The sequence below is a fragment of the Poecile atricapillus genome, chromosome Z, assembly GCF_030490865.1.
Source record: "Poecile atricapillus isolate bPoeAtr1 chromosome Z, bPoeAtr1.hap1, whole genome shotgun sequence".
NCBI lineage: Eukaryota > Metazoa > Chordata > Aves > Passeriformes > Paridae > Poecile > Poecile atricapillus.
Genome location: NC_081289.1, coordinates 53,333,748 through 53,350,355, shown reverse-complemented (window position 1 = coordinate 53,350,355; position 16,608 = coordinate 53,333,748). Strand labels below are relative to the sequence as shown.

Below are 16,608 nucleotides of genomic sequence, written 5' to 3'. Positions count from 1 at the left end.
TGAAGCCTGCAATAAAGACTCTCTGTGGAACGCCATATGGCCTACCCGTCTCGTGTCCACATTGGCTGTGGTAACTTCTGAACAGAGCTGGCTGGGCTGAACAGAGCTGATCACAGAGCAGAAATCACTTCTAAAAGAGCTGGTCACCTAAAGCCTCTGCCCGTGCTCCTAAGGGTTACTCCTGTCCAGAGACTGCCTGGAAACCCTGGGATGTCTGTCTGGGATTGTTGCCGGCAGAAGCTGGGGATCGGACAGGCCCCCCAGGCCCAGCTGAAGCAGCATACTGATGGCCAGGACAGGAGAAAGAAAGGAAATAGGCAGAAACACAGGTTTAGAGAGTAACCTAGGTTTGAATGAACCAGCTGTGAGATCCGACCATGTTGCTCAGAAATTTATTAATCTAGATCCCAGAAAAAAACCTACTGAGATATTATTTCAATTCAGAGAACAGAGAAAAGTTGCTGAGCTGGAAAGCAGGGAAGACCATTTTCAGGAGGCCATTGAACCAAAATGTTTTCAAGACTATGGTTTTAATCACTTAATCTTATTAATTGTATTTTATTAAGTGCTGCCTTTTTCCAGACTGTTGTTTGTATGTCCAAGTAAAACCAAGCTCTAGAGAGAAGAAAAAGTTGGTGCCTTTTGATGTCTTTGTTTCAAAAGAAAGAAGGGAACTTTTACCTCGTGGTAGCAATTTTGGGTTCTGTTATAAACATGCATTTCATGACAGGCTACTCCTAAGCCAACTAGAACACCTTCCATTTTAATGGATGTTTGTGTATCTGATAATTTTGTTCCTAAATAAACCTCCATCCTGCCCTTGACATTAAACCTGTCTTTAGAGAGGCATATTAATTGGGCAGACAGTCATTACCAGCACTGATGGCCAGACAAGAACCAAGTTTAAAAGCAAGGCAAACCAGGATCCAGACAAGTTAAGAAAGGTAGCAAGCAAAGAGCAGAAGAGAAACATAGAGATAAGGGTTCTAGAGAAAACAGCTCAAAGAACAAAGGAAAGGAAATTAACTAAGTCTGAGTCTAAGCTAAAGAGCAAACAGGTCTGGAGCAAAGCTGAGAAAGAGCTAAGCTAAGCACATAAGACCAAACTACAGAATACGATAATAATCAAGTAAAAGACTGAGAAAGCAAGACCAAGTGATAAGATGCCTACCTGAGACACTGACAAGCCACCAGCTAGCTTCAGAAATCCATCCTGAGTTCAGTGCTAGCACAGTTAGTCATGCAAATTACTGATTACAGGCAGAGGTCAGTTATAGAACTTGCCTGCCCAGGCTATACCTGGCAGAGACTTGAAATTAAAAAGCTGTTTGTAAAAACAAATTACTTAAGTATCCTTGAAACTTTAAAAATACCATGAAAATTAAAGGGGTCACAGAATTTTCATATCTAACAGACAATGTGTCAGATAAAAAATATTAACTCATTAAGAACGCCCATGGTGCCTCCAAAACCATTTCTGGCTTATACTAAAATCTTGTAAATAAACCTGTCCATGAACAATTTGTTCATTGGAGTAGACTGAGTAGATACATCATAGAATTAAAATAAATATGTGTCAAAACACATCCATGTGTATGTTCCTCTGTTCACTGCTCCTCTGAGCAATTTTAAATGTTATGGTGGGATATAAAAGGTCATTATTTAACTAATCACTTTTTGAGTGATGAAGTTTCCTGACAAATATTAGCAGGTAATTATCAGATATAAATTTACATGCCTAATACTATTCCACTTGATCACATAGTTTAAATTAAAGATATTTTCAGCCATATGCTGGATGGGTGTCTTTAATATCCACTGCTCTTCTATTCAGGTTTCCTGATGAGGAAGGAACAGCTTACAAAACCATGCTGTTGTATTCATGCACACTAAATGTCTGTCAAACCACACTCTTCTAATAGCTTTTGAACCTGCTGGCTAATTTCAAGCACGTTTGACAAAGAGGAGCTAACTTACAGATATTAAATTTCCATACATCAAATTAAAATAGGCAGATAAGCAGAGGAAAGAGATTATTTGAGTTAATTGAATTTCCATCCCCCTCTTCTGTCATTGATGGAGAGACTGTATAGTGAACATTTTATTTAAGTCTAGAGAATTCATATTAGAAAGCTATTGTGGATGCCCTGTGACAGAAAAGAAAGCTTCTCAGATTGTAGTTTATTAGGCATCAGAGAATACAAGCAAAAAATACCAATCCACAAGGCTTTCCATTTTATAAGTCTCTGTGCATTAAATAAGCATCACTTGCTAACAGCAAATACATATTGAAAAAACTTATAAAGAGCTTCACCATAACACTTCTGTTTGTAAAAAAATACTCTCTTTTCTTGCCCTAAATAAACAGGTTACTCTTTACAATGTATGGGAACTGCCTGTGTATTACTTTCCCAGTGCTGACATCAAGAAAATACCACAAACTTTGACAGCCTGGTAGAAAGCAGTATTCCAGAGAGACCTTGCTCTTGCCCCTATAGAGTTTAGCAGACATTCATAAATAGGGCCTATTTTTGTTAGATTTTAAGCAAAATCTCTTCTGGACAGCTAATGATTTAGCTAACAACAAAATGACAGAGAATTTTTTTAACCAACTAGGGGACCCTCTTTATGTTTGTGATGAAGTTTTTGCAGCAGAATTAAAAAAAAAATTAGTCTGAGAGTATCTTATGATGAAAGACCTCAAAGAATGAAAACTCAGAGATGTACAAGTGCCATTTTTAGCAGGATTTTTAACATGTAAGATGTCTAAGAGACTGGTTTTCTTTTTCCTTAATTTCTTCATCACACTTCAGGAATAGTTTTACACTAAACCAAAAAATATCTAAAACAAATAAGAGAACTTCTTGTATGCTATTTTAGGCATGTTTAAAGAAAAATCACTGAGTATAAGATAACTGAATATTTTTGTAGTGCATTTTTCATAAAATTTTGCTCAAGCAATTTGCTGTCTTCTCAGGAACAATCGATAACAAACAAAACCTCAGTTATTTTTATGTTGCTTTAGGTCAGATTGGATTGTTCTTAGCCAAGGCTGGAGCTCAGTTGTAAACTGACACTGTTTTTGTAAACTGGCATAGGTTCACTGAAAATACCATACCTGTTCAAGTTCTGTCTGACTGCGTTCATGTGAAGTCTGTAGTAATAAAAAGAATGAATGGTATGTAAACAGCAGAACGAATGTACAATGCCACCTTTTAACAGTATCTGCTGTAGCTCAATTTGCTTCATTTAGGTATGGAATTATCAACATACACTGAAGATTCTAAATGTGGGTACTACACTTCCCAGGTCGACTCATGATTTCACAGAGAATCAAAATAGCAGTTAAAGTTTAGCAAATTTCAAGGAGGAAAAATCTTCACACACCATATTTCTGCAGTATTCTTAACTGTTTTCAGCTTTACTACGATTTTCACTTATATAAATTTGTCATAAAATCCCTGTTGCATGGGGATTCCCATGCAACATGGAATCCCATGTTGCATGGGGACATAAAAGTCCTTCTGTGTCCATTTAACTTCCTTTTTAAGGAGAAGCAAATACCCCTGAAGAGTCTGTCTGCCCCAGTTCATCACAAATGGCATGAAGCAGTGAAATGAAAACTGAATTGAGATTCCACCAGCAGCTTCAGTGATAAGCATTTGAATATCTGGACTTTGTGTGTTTTTTTCCCAAGACACTGTTTCTTCAAGAAACAGATTTTTCTTTGGCCTTACAAGAGCTAGATTTTATCCATTACATCCTTTTTCCTCTTTCTCAGCTTTAACTAGCAGTTATTAAAGCAATCTTTATATATCATGAACTCAAAAGTATTTTCCTGTTCTAGTTAAGAAATATTTTTCAGAATATTTTCTTCTAATTTTTGTGGCACCGCAACACTCTTATAGGTATTAATGGAAAATTTGTTACTAATCTGTATGTAACTGAGTTTTAAACTGTAATTCTTAGTTTTGAAGTATATTGTGTATATTGTACACACATGTAACAATACAGACATCAGTAACAATGAAATAGTGTAGGTTTAGACTGGATATCGGGGGCGGGGGGGAAAGTCATAACTGTGAAGGCGGCGAAACACTGGAACAGCTGCCCAGAGAAGCTGTGGATGTCCCATCCCTGGAGGTGTCCAAGGCCGGGCTGGGTGGAGTTCTGAGCAACCTGGTGGAAGGTGTTCGCTGCAGAGGGGCAGAACACCTTTCAGAGGGTGTTGGAACTAGATAAGATGCAAGGTCAAGAGGGGCTAGAACTAGATGAGCTACAAGGTCCCAACCCATGCTGTGATTCTACAGAATTCCTGCCCTCATCACCAGCTGCACACACACTAATGGATTTCAGAGGAAGGATGACTTGTTTCAGGTCAGTTGTGTCATCTGTAAGTTCTATGCACATTACGGGGCAAGTCAACGGCCATTTTTCCTAAATAGTAACTACAGATTTTGTCCATTTCTGGAATAGTATCTCTCCAATATGGATACTTTTTCTAAATTTGATGTTTAGCAGAGGGGGAGGGTGCTGGACTGCTAATGACCGGATTCAGGTGTGACGTTGCAGAGTTTAATTTCCAGCGCAGACGCCGGAACCTTGTGAGATGCCTGTGAAACATTGCAAAACGTGTTTCGTGTGGCAATTGCCACCCTGGGCCGAGGCGTCACAAGGGAGGGGGTTTCTTGTCATTCAGCCCCAGTCAGCCCATTGATTAACATCTCCCCTGGAGGAAAAAAGGCCACCAGCTCCGAAGTCCCGCCGCAACAAAGGTACCGGGCACGAGCCTGTGTGCCGGGGCCTCAGCCCTGCCCGGGACAGGGGGCACAGTCCTGCCGGGGGCACAGTCCTGCCTGGGACCCGGGGCACAGCCCTGCCTGGGACACAGCCCTGCCGGGAACACAGCCCTGCCGGGAGCACGGTCCTGCGGGGGACACAGCCCTGCCGGGAGCACAGCCCTGCGGGGGACACAGCCCTGCCGGGAGCACGGTCCTGCGGGGGACACAGCCCTGCCGGGGACACAGCCCTGCGGGGGACACAGCCCTGCCGGGGACACAGCCCTGCCTGGAGCACAGCCCTGCCTGGAGCACAGCCCTGCCGGGGGCACAGTCCTGCTGGGGGCATGGCCCTGCCTGGAGCACAGTCCTGCCGGGGACGCAGCCCTGCCGCGGGCACAGTCCTGCCTGGGACCCGGGGCACAGTCCTGCCGGGGGCACGGCCCTGCCGGGGGCACGGCCCTGCCGGGGTTGCCAGCTCCGGGATCGCGCTGGCGGCGGCGCTAGGACCGGGCGGGCGGTGGCGCATGCGCGGGGTGCGGGTGCCGCGGCTGGCGGAGCGCTGCGGGCGGGGCGGAGGGGCCGGGGCAGCCTCGGGGCCGGGCCGGGCCGGGCCGGACCTTTGCCGGGACCGGACCTTCCCCCGCGCCCGCCGCAGGGCATGGGCGCCGCGGCTCCGCGCTGCGCTGCCGCGCCCCGGCCCCATGAGTCCTCGCCGGAGCGAGTGAGTGCGGGAGGCGTCCGGGGGGTAAGTGGCCGCTGTCCCACGGCCGCTCTCCCTCCCCAGCGCAGCGCGTCCATCCTGAGCTGAGAGGAGCTGGCGTCCTCGGGCCGTGCCTCCGCTGGCCTCAGCTCAGCTCTGCTGTGCAGCTGGGGTAGCCTGCGGCTTCTCCCAGCCCGCGGGTTTATTATTTTTCATGAGAACAGCTCGCTCCTCGCTGTCTCCGGGCGGGCCGGGAGGGGAAGGGAGGCTGCCGGGGGTCTCCGTGGGGCGCGGTCGGTCCGGGCTCGGCGGGGCTCCGCCGCCTCCACCTGCGCGCTGGTCCCTCTGCAAGGCGGACTCGCCCGCCCTTCTCCCCCTCTTTCCCTGCAGGGCACCGGCGGCCCGGCCTCGGGAGGGAGGATGTGGTGAGAGGATGGGGCTGTGTCCCGCGGGGGCTCGCCATGGCCAGGGAGGACTCGGTGAAGTGCCTGCGCTGCCTGCTGTATGCCCTCAACCTGCTCTTCTGGGTGAGTGCAGCGACGCGGGCGGGCAGGTGCCGTCCCCAGGCTCAGGACGGGCACGGTCGCGGGCTGTCGGCGCTGGGCCCGGGGCGGGAGGTGCCGCCCTGGTGCCCTTGGCCCCATGCCAGGCAGCTCCTGCAAGGGAGTACATTTTACTGGGGAAAAAAAGGCCTTTGGAAGCTAGTGGGAAGTAAAATTGAATTAGGCTTACTCGTGGGAATTGGTGTACCTGTAATATGTAAAGAGGGGAATATTCACGGGTGGCTTCTTGACTGGGTGAGTTTTAGAGCATCCTGTGACCCAGGATGAACTCCGAGCTCTCGCAGGTACTTGAATAGTCAGCTCAGAGTCTTTCTTGTGCATTCAGTGGACAGATCCTAAGTGGCAGGCAAGGCCCCTTCTTTTGTTTTGAGGATTTCAGTCAAAGCTGTATTTATAGCACCAGGGTTTCTCACTCCGCACAAGTGGGTGTGTCTTGTTCCTTAAACTTTTGGAGCTCTGAAGAAACAGCAGGATGGATATTTTTGGAGTTCCCACTCATTTGCAACAAATGAAATCTCTTTCACCTGAATTGATGAGATTTGTGTATGGGTAAGACAAGAAAAGGGATGACATTGCAGACCTGTTCATAAGGACTGGCTCCTGAGATGCTATAGACTTGAATGATGCAGGGATAATACATGGGCTGGGACCAAACCTAGTTTATGTCTGATTTCTTTCCACCTGCATCCAGCTCTGGGATCCCAAACACAGGAAGGACATTGGCCTATGGGCATGGGTACTGAGGAAGGTCACCAAGATGGTTAGAGGGGTCCAGCACCTTTTCTGTGAGGAAAGGCAGAGAGAACTGAGATTTTTCAGCCTGGAAAAGAGAAGGCTTTGGGGTGACCTATTTGTGGCTTTCCAGTACCTGAAGGGAGCCAACAAGGAAGATGGAGAAGGACTAGAGCATGTAGTGACAGGACAAGGGGGAATGGCTTCAAACTGAAAGAGAGTAGATTTACATTTCATATTTTAAAGGAAATCTTTATAATTGTAATTAAATCTTTATAATTATAAAGAAATTCTTACTGTGGTACTTGTGAGTCACTGGAACAGGTTGCCCAGAGAAATTTTGCCTGTCACATTCCTGGAAGTGTTCAAGCTTTGAGTAACCTGTTCTAGTGAAAGGTGTCCCTGGCCATGGCACGGGCTTTGGAATTGAGATGAAGTCCCATGATTACTGAAAACTAAGTGGAAATCAGAATATGAATGAGAGAGAAAACTGTTAAACAGCATTTGGAACAGAATGGTAGTTTTTGTGCAAAATGAATTGCTTTGTTCAAGCTGGGGGCATGAAGTCTTTGAGGTCTTGAATAAAACTGCAAGAGTCAGTGGACACTGCCTGGTAAGGTCTGACTGTCAAGCTCTTAGAAGAGAACATCTGAAGTAAGCTTCAAAGTGTGTGCAGCTATACCAGTGTGCGTGATGGGACTTCAGCATTTGTCATTGCCAGCTTGGTGAGGATAGACCAGTGCATATGAAGCTCCTTAAGATAACACAAGTGGCTATACAAGTATTCTGATCATGAATACTGCTGAGAAACTGAAGGTGCGGATGGTGGCTGCAAAACACCACTGTCGGCATTATTTGCTTGTTTTCAGTGCCTACGGAAGCAGAGAACTGAGGGAACTTTATCAGTCACTCTGCTGCTATCCTTGTAGCTTCTCCATGGTATTGCTTGTAAATGTATAGCTGTGTGCTCTGTTTGAAAAGAAACTTTTTTTTACTGAGCTCAGCTGATGAGCTGTGGTGTACCTGTGTGTGCATGAGAGGGAGGCAGGCAGGAAGTGCTGTTCATAATGCTTTCTGTCACTTTTGACCTAAAGTTTGCTTAGCTGTAAATAATCCATAAGCAATCAGCAGAAAGCCCAAGGCTGTGTTGTAGTGGTTCATCCTGTTTTATAATGGACCAGTACTGCCTTTACTGCTCCAGAAAAACACTGGTTTTTCACTCACTGGTGGAAGTGAGTGGATTGGTACTTCAGGACCTGCAACTTGCAGAAAGCCTTTCTTCTTACAAGATGAAAATAAATTCATTGTCAGTGATCTAACTGTTGTTAGTTAAGTGACTGACTGGTTAAGTGGCTGGTCATAGACCTGATGATACTCTTCTGGAAGCTTTTTCCATGGTCAGTTGAAGCATGCATCTGACTGTAAGATACCTGTTTCATAGCAGTGGAAGTTGCAGTTTCAGGACATTCTCAGTCTTGTAATTTTTTTTGGCAGTGTTTTTTTTGACTGTGTCCTGGACAAGGAATATCCTTCAGACTAAATCCTGCAGTTAACATTTGGTTTCATTCTTCTGCAATCCTCATATATATATATATATATATATATATATATATATAAATGGGCATCACTTCATAGTGTAATTTGCACGACTGGGGTATTCAGCTTGATTCTATGTTCTGTAACGCTGCTATTTTCAGTAGATTAAATTCTGGGCAGCCTAATAAAAGAGGAGACCTCCAAAAATGCATGATTTGGTCTTTTGTGGTCAAGATTTAGTGCTTAGCTAAGCAGCCTATCTTAGTGGTTCATGAGGGAAGATGAATTCCTACTGCTTCCTATTTTACTGTTCTTTTACTGTTTTTTGTTATATCTAGATAGTATGTGTATTGGCACTTGGAGAAATTAATTTTAATAGCTTTACAGATATATTTTATGCAGTTTATGAGGCTGCAGGGTTTTTCCTTCTGGTGGGGCTTTGCTGGATTGGCAGACTCCTGACACTGTCCCAGCTCTGTAGCAGTCCTAGCTGTAACATGAGTATCCTCATTCATTTTGAGCCTGTACAGCTTGTCCTCACAGAATCCCTCTTTGCCACACTTTGCAGTGCTGCCATTGTTCTGTATTTAGCTGTGGTCGTTTTCCTAGTCAAACCACCTTTCCAAGCATTTATACTAGGCAGACCTTCAGTCACAGAACATGGTCAGCCTGTAATAATGGCACAGACATATCACAGGAGATACTGGAGTGCAAGTGCAAGTGTTCTCTGAGTTTTCTGCTAGAACAGGAACTAGCAAATGGTGCTGAATACAGGGAAAATTCAGCCTCCTGACTGCTTGCTGTAGTAGGGGATTAAGGAGAGCAGTGGTTCTGAGATGTACAGGTTTGTTCTACTTTCCTTTGCAGCTTAGCCCTGTATGTTCTTTTATAAAAGTTATTAATAGTTGAAATAGATTAACTGGATAGTGATAGTAAATGCAACTAAAAGCAGTACAATTTTATCAATTTTCTCTTTTTTTTTTGAAGAAAAGCAAAGTATTTGGCAGAAAGAGTGCATGAAAAAGTCTGCATAGACTTTCTGTCTTGAGAAAACTGCCAACTTTTTTTTTTTTTCCCTCTGGTAAGCATGTGAGGCAGGAGCAGCTGCTGTTGTGTGGCTTGTAATTGAGGATGACTGTACTGTAGTGCTGGGGACAAATCAAGGTTGTAAGTTGCAGTTGACTGTGTCACAGGTGGTAAGGGTCTCTTAACTGATGATTAGAAGTGTCAGTGAATGTTTGAGCCGAGACAGGGATGTTGCCACTTTTCTTTTACCTTGTGAGCTTTTTTTGCCTAGGGATTTGCTGTTTCTGTTGAACAGTGTTTAAGATTTCCTTCAGCAGTACCATCTAATTTCAGTTATGTGATTGCAGACAGTAAGTACTTCTGGCAGGTAGTGGAATATGTTTGCATCTATCTCAAACTTATGTTTGTGAACAAAGTTTAAAAAAAAAGTCGCATAAGATGAAAGTGGAGCAAGTTTCCAGTTAGTTTTCCATTTGAGTACTTCGCACACTTAAGTCTTCTAGTTTTTCCTATGTGTATTAATTAGAGCAAGTGAATATGAATGTTGTGCTAGGAAGTAATTAAGGGTGGTTGGAAGCAGTGAAATTATATTTCCTGTGTTCTCCAACTTCAAATACATGTGTTGAATCTAGTAATTTTTTTGCTTTTTTTCAGTCTGTTGTTATATGAGAAAGAAATTGGTCTATCCTGCTTTCTGTGAAAACAGATTCTGGACAGAGGCTGTTTGTCCTGCATTTCGACTTCCACTCTTGTTGGTGGGATTTGTAGATACCTGGAATAAAAAGTTTGGGTCAATATTTTAAGTGGAAAATACTATCCATTGAAATGATCACTGCCTGGCCAGGTACCTGTAGCACTGTAAACTGTGTTTTAGGCTAGTATACTGTGATTTTGGAGACTGCAGTTTAGACATGTGCAATTAAAACCTTATTTACTTAGCACTCTTTGTGTAAAGAAAATAACTGTGGGAATATGCTGTCTTGTTAGGAATGTATTAATATGCTTTTTAATTGGCATTGAGAAAGAAGTGAACCACAGACACTTTTTTGGTAATACTCACAGTTAACTCTGTGGCAGTCATTGCATCAGCCGGGAGGATGAATCACAAACCTGTGCTGACAAGATTTGAGCTCGGGGAAGGAAAAATTTCAAAACTATGTGCTTATACTGGTGAACCACAATCTGGACCAAACTGGAAGAGGGTCCATCTGGCATGTAGGTACTTGTATATTTTCTTCTTTCTTTCAATTTGCATCTCCTTTTGTAGAAGGTAGCTATCCAATTATTCATGAATCTCCAGTATCCTGTGCCCAGTATGCTTCTGTACCCTGAAGATTCTCTATCATCTTGAGTCTGTGGTAGGCTCTAGACAAGGCTCATAGAAATAATAACAATTTTTAAAATATCTTGTAGCTATTTCACAAGTTATAGGGGACAATTTAATTTTGAGCATTTTTGTAGGAACATGTGATTTAAATAAAAATTAATCATCTTTGCGTGCTCATAGAAATTCATGTGTAAAACAGGAAATTTAGGTATAAATCCACTAACAGGTAATTTGTAGTCCTGTGGAGCATAGGAAACACATGCTCTTTTAAAGTATATATATATATGCTCAGTTTAAAAATAATTTGCGTGCATCTCTGAGATTGACTACTGTCCATGAATAAAAGCAAACTCTTAGAGAAACAAAATTAAGAGTATATTGTGTATATGTGAAGGCATATCATCTTGATGGTAATGTGTGCATTGTGATATGGATTGGGATACTTGAGCTGTGGGCATTGCTCTGGATTACCTGTGATGAGCAGCACATACCTGTTCCTCCCCAAAGCAAAAGATGTTTTGACACTCAGATGGTTACTTTTGAGGGAAAAGTGGCCCAAGTCGTGTCCTAACAAGAAGTGCAGTGCCTAAGTAGTTGTAGAGAGGGTGGCTGAAGAAATACACGTGCTTCTTTGTCACTCTTTGCTTTTAATGTACCCTTGTGCTCCACAGCCCAGAGGTTGATGTGGGTGTGACACACTGTAGAACTGTACCTCAGCCTTGTTTGCATGTTTGAGCTCTTGTTCTTTCTGCTGTGCTTCTTCTGGGTGCCTTGAACAGCCACCTGCTGAAAATCTGGCTCATGTTCCCTGGGAGGGTGGCCTCTTAGCAGCCTGTCAGTGCTCTAGCAGTTGCCTTACTGCAAAATGTGTGAGATCCAGCCCGTGCCAAACGTGCAGCAGGTTGCTAACTCACTGTTGCAGCTGTGCAAGCAAACCCAGATTCAAAGTGCAAACATGAACGTGCTTCAGCTGTTTACTAATGTGGGAGGGGACCAAGGCGTAACCTTGTAGGAAGCTTAGTTAAAATGAAATATTGGAATATCTGTCCAATAAAAGGTGCTTTTTTAGAAAATGGAGGATTTCTCTTTTTTGTAGGCAATTCTTCTTTCTCCAAACATTTAAATGGTTTTGCCAGGTAATACAGAAAAAGAAGGCCTCTTTCTCCTCGTCCTCCACCCTTATGACCCTCTGTTGCCAAAAAATGTAGCTGTTTATTCCTGGATCTGAGTTATCTGTGTTTGTTCAATGATCTAAATGTTGAACCTTATAGTGAAAATCCTGTAAAAGCATTGCAGCATGTTCATGACCTTGTAATAATGTATCCCCCCTGTCCCTTGGTAAGGGTAAGTCATAGCTCAGATTACCTGAATCAATTTTAACAAGAAGATTTTCACAGGGTTTGTTTTGGGATTTGTTTGTTTGTTTGTGGGGTTTTTTTGGTGGTTTTTTGTTTTTGTTCTTAACTAAAGTTATGGGACATATTCTGATGAATGTTGTCACATCTTGGAAGTAATTTCCTTATAGCCAGAAACCTTTTAATACAAAGAAGGTTGCTCTGTACTGCTGCTAGTCAATGTTTCATTATGGGTATCACGGCCTGGCCTGGAGTTGTTTACCCCATCTGTTAGAAGATATGGAAGATACTTTTAATCTTTCCTCCAATTTAACTGTTAAAAAAAAAGAACTTTCTCAAATTATAGCAGAAGTAAAATGAAGGTGAAGGTTTGAATGAAAAAAAATTTTGGGAGGGTGAACAGAGGTGTTGATATAGCAACATCAACTGGACTTGCTTCCTTAAAGACAGAAATACATGTTCATTTATTAATTGGAAATGCAGATTTATTTTCCAGTTTAGTTATGGCCTCAGAGACACTGGGACTAGAACTTTCAAAATAATGGCTTAAAATATGTACTTAATGAATTGAAAATGATTTTATATTTTCATTTTGATGTCTAATTTATGTAAGAGAGTTCCAAACACAATTTAAACTATGCTTGGAAATGATCGCTCCTAATAACTGAAGTCTGTTGTTGGATATTGTAATTCAGTTGTCTGAGAAAACCTTAGTAGCTTAAAAAACTTTGCATTAGAAATTAATTTGAAAATTTAATACATTATTGTGTGCATATTGTTCATATATAAAAATAGAATTTATTTCCTATGTTCAATCAGTGTGGAAATATATTTAAAACAGAGTATTACAGCAGGCATCATTGTGAACTCCTCAGTGTTGTGTTGATGGCTATACAACATACTGTGACAGTTCAGAATTAAACCCATAGTGACTTGTGCAGCCAGCTGCAACAAATAAACATGTTTTACTGCATACTATCATATTATATTTACAGCACAGCAGACTGGCTGTCATCAGAGAAGCTTGAATGAAAACTTTTTAGTGAAATGATGTTACTGCTAATGTGAGAATTATCTTAGCAGTTTTATTTGTCATACACTTGTGTTCTTTCATCTGATTGCTTGATACAGATTTTAACTGTATGTTACATATAAATTGGTTGCAAAGCAACAGCTGAAGTGGGGACTGCCAGTTTTTTGGGACCACCGTTTTACCATCCTTCAAATGAATCAACGATAGCTTTAATCAGGACCTTCCTCCTGCCTGTGACTTCTTGAAAATCACTTGGCAGTGAATTGCAGGGATGTGCCTGCTGATACTTGCTGGTGGGTTTGGATGCACACTAAGGTTTTTGGGGAGGCTGTTACTGTTTCTGCCTGCTGAGTGCCTGGACTCAGTTGTACTGCTGGTGTCAATGAAGTCTGTGCTGCTGGCTGAAGATCTGCATGTGCTGTAGGTGGTGTGAAGTGGTGGGTTTCTGGAGCTTTCTTGATGTCACCTGGCACTTGAGGATGTTTAGTACTTTTACAGGGCAGCACATCTGCACATTGAGTCAGCAGGAGGCTATGGAGGCCAGATATGTGTGTTGTGTTCTTGTGATTCCCTTGTGGCTATGGAGCAGGTGAGCAAGTGGATTGATGGATGGGAGCTTGGTAATCTTTTGTCACTAAAATAAACATCAGTCATTATACAGAACAGTCTGGTGTTGCAAAGGCATCTTTCATCCCTCAGGGTGTTGCTGCCCTGAGGCTCACTTCTGCTGATCAGAGGGGTTGCAACTTTTTCCCCATCATTCCTTCTATTAGTAAAGAGCTACCAAGCACTTGCTGGCTTATGTGCTGTGAAATACACCTTTTAAGTAATCAACTTATTGCTGAATTGTTGTTTTGGGTTATCAGTTTGCTCTTTCACAAGGCCTCTTTTTTTTCAAGAGGAGCCTCGAGTATTTGCCTTTGCTTTCTGACCCACGCCTTTCTGCCACCCCAGCTGCCCACTGTTACTGACTTTCACACCTGTGAATGAAATGTGTCACAGCACTCTGGCTTTCAGGTTATTCGGAGTAATAATTCACTTTGGACTTGAAAATATGTGCCCAAAGGTGCCTCACTAGGAATTTGATTTGCAGGAGAGTGTTGCACAGGTAATCTGTGTGTAGCATCTGTGTAGCAGTGAGGTAAGGCAATGTGCTTGCACTTTTTCCGGTCATACTGACCTAGCTCTTGTGCATTTTAAGAGTAGCAGAAGTCAGTAACATCTGAAGCAGTTAATGGTGGTGAGATCATGCCAGGCACAGGGTGGGTGAGTGAGTGGTTGAGTGGTAGCCTGGCTTTCACAGGCTTTATAGGTGGAATGTTCTTGCATGTAATTTGCATCAGCAAGAAACAGTAGTAATTGTTAGTTATTCATACTAAAGGAGAATAGCCAAGGGGAATCTAAATGGCTAAAATCTTTCTGAATGATGCAAGAGGCCTTTCATAGAGAGTTTGTTCTTATGAACTGAAACAGTGTTCATGCAGCTACGTTACTGGTGAAGGTTGTGTTTCCTAGGTTAAAGGAAGCAGTCCTTTTTTCCCAGTTGCTGTTCATATATGAGGAGGGAGTCATGATCTCTGATGTCGTAATTAAGCATTTCTGTAGAAGTCACATGGCCATGTGTTGGCCTCAGTTTGGTGATGTATCTGCCTAGATTTTCCATGGATTTTTTTGTGGGCAAAAATACATATCTAGGTAGAGAAAACTCAATCTAGGCAGACAGAACAGAAATGAAAGTTCTTGTCCTTCCTGATTTGCCTTTGCATGCAAGTCCTTTTCTTCCAGCAAACTGAATGATTCTCTTGGTGATGGGACTCAGTACTGCTCAGTACTTTTGGTCCTTTCTGTCTTCTCTGCCTTTTACCTCGTGGTTCTGTGATTTCCCTGTTGTCTGTGAGTAACCTGCATGCTTCAGTATACTGCCAAGTCTTACCTCTGCTAGAAGAACAATTTTGCCTTCTTCAAAATCCACCACCTCTCACTGCTGTGTACAATGTGCCGCCGCATGCTGACAGCTGAAAGAAAATTTGTGCAGCCTGAGAGTGCCTAATGGACAGCAAGGAGTAGGCATTCTACCAGTCTAGTATGTGAGGAAGAATATTATTTAGAAAGCGATCATTTTTCTGGTACTGTTTTTGTAGCAGGGCTGTCTGGCTCTTACTAAAAGTTACTGAGCAGTGTTTTGATGAACTTCTCATTTCTGAGCACCACTGTTGTAAAATGAATTAACCAAATTGGGTTATAGCTTAAATATCTTAAATATATCTTAAATATTTTATCTTAAACATGATAAACATTTTATCATATTTTACCATAAACATCATAAACATGAGCTAATGCTTTTCTGTGTGTATCAACAGGCCTGTCAGGAAGATGTGGAGGGTTAAAAATATTTTGTATTGCCTTTTGACAACAAGAAAGTAGGGTGTCTGCTTGTTGTCTGCTTTACCTCTCTAGTGTTTTTGACTGCTTGTGTGGTATATTTGCCTGACACTTTTTTAGGACATAGGTGGGGGGAGTTTATTTAGGAGGAGATTCCAGTCATCCTGGTTTCCTTGTTCCTGCAACTTCCTTCAAATAAGACAATAGAAAATATTCTTTACTATTACTGTTTCATCAGCCAAAACAGATCCCACAGAGTGTAAAGAACATGAGTGAATATAATAGACATGTAGCATGCACTAGCTTCCAGGAATATGCTTGCAGCATGTCAAGCGCCCAGCTCCTGCTGGCAGCACTCAGAGCCAGGGCAGTGCCTGTACTTTGTGCATGAGATCTGAAAAGCAGGAAGAAGCTCTGGGACAGCTGCTGGGACTTCTGTGAAATTTTAAAGTAGTCTGCTGTGGGCATGCTGCAGGCTAAGGAGCCAGTAAGGATACAGAGTGACTTTTCCTGTTAGGTTTGATCCACTTAAGTTGTTCCTCAAAAAAACTTCAGGGGAATATGAGGGCATGTGAGAATCTAGATGTTGACGACAACAGGGGAGATGAGCACTTCTTAGTGATTTAAGACTGTAAGTATAATGCTGATGTATTACCCTTATGCAGTTCATGAAAACAGTAGTATTCAGGAAATTCAGCATGCTTAGGAACCCCTCCCTCAGCTAGACAATGGTGTTTCTGAGGTCCTGTGTCTTCTGTGGTTCAGGCCTAGATGCCCACACGAGACTGAATGAGGAGTGCCTCGTCCTCTAGCAGTACCTAGCAGCAGTAGAACTGGTGCTGTCACAGTGTGGCAGGTTCTGAATGTGTTGTTTGGGTTTGGCTTCTCAAGAAAACCAGAGGGTGGATCTTCTGGTAAGTCCCAGGTGTGCTGAAGTGTACGATGGCATCGGGTGACAAAATTCATGTCTGCTGAGGTAGTGGCAATTCTGGGTGGGCTCAGTCTTTGGGACTTACTTGCTGTGGGAGCAATCCTGGTGACAGTGTAGTGTCTTTATGCCTCTGAAGTGCCTGACATGTTAGGTACCCAAATGCTTTATATGGTTTATAATTGAAATACCGTTAGTTTTATTTTCATTTTATGGTTCAGGAAACTGAGACATAGTGTTCAGTT

At 42.8% G+C, this 16,608-nt stretch overlaps 1 protein-coding gene across 4 annotated transcripts in view; it reads left to right on the top strand.

Moving 5' to 3' along the window:
* The first annotated feature begins 5,375 nt into the window (after positions 1-5,375).
* Positions 5,376-16,608, top strand: part of LOC131572944 (tetraspanin-12) — a 42,083-nt gene continuing 30,850 nt past the window's right edge. For 3 of the 4 annotated variants that reach the window (XM_058826398.1, XM_058826397.1, XM_058826395.1), the window contains exons 1-2: positions 5,393-5,526; positions 5,872-6,008. In XM_058826398.1, the coding sequence (XP_058682381.1) occupies positions 5,943-6,008 (66 nt within the window). In that variant the 5' untranslated portion in view covers positions 5,393-5,526; positions 5,872-5,942. Of the gene's footprint in view, positions 5,527-5,871; positions 6,009-16,608 lie in introns of all 4 variants that reach the window. The other variant, XM_058826396.1, reaches the window with a different exon arrangement.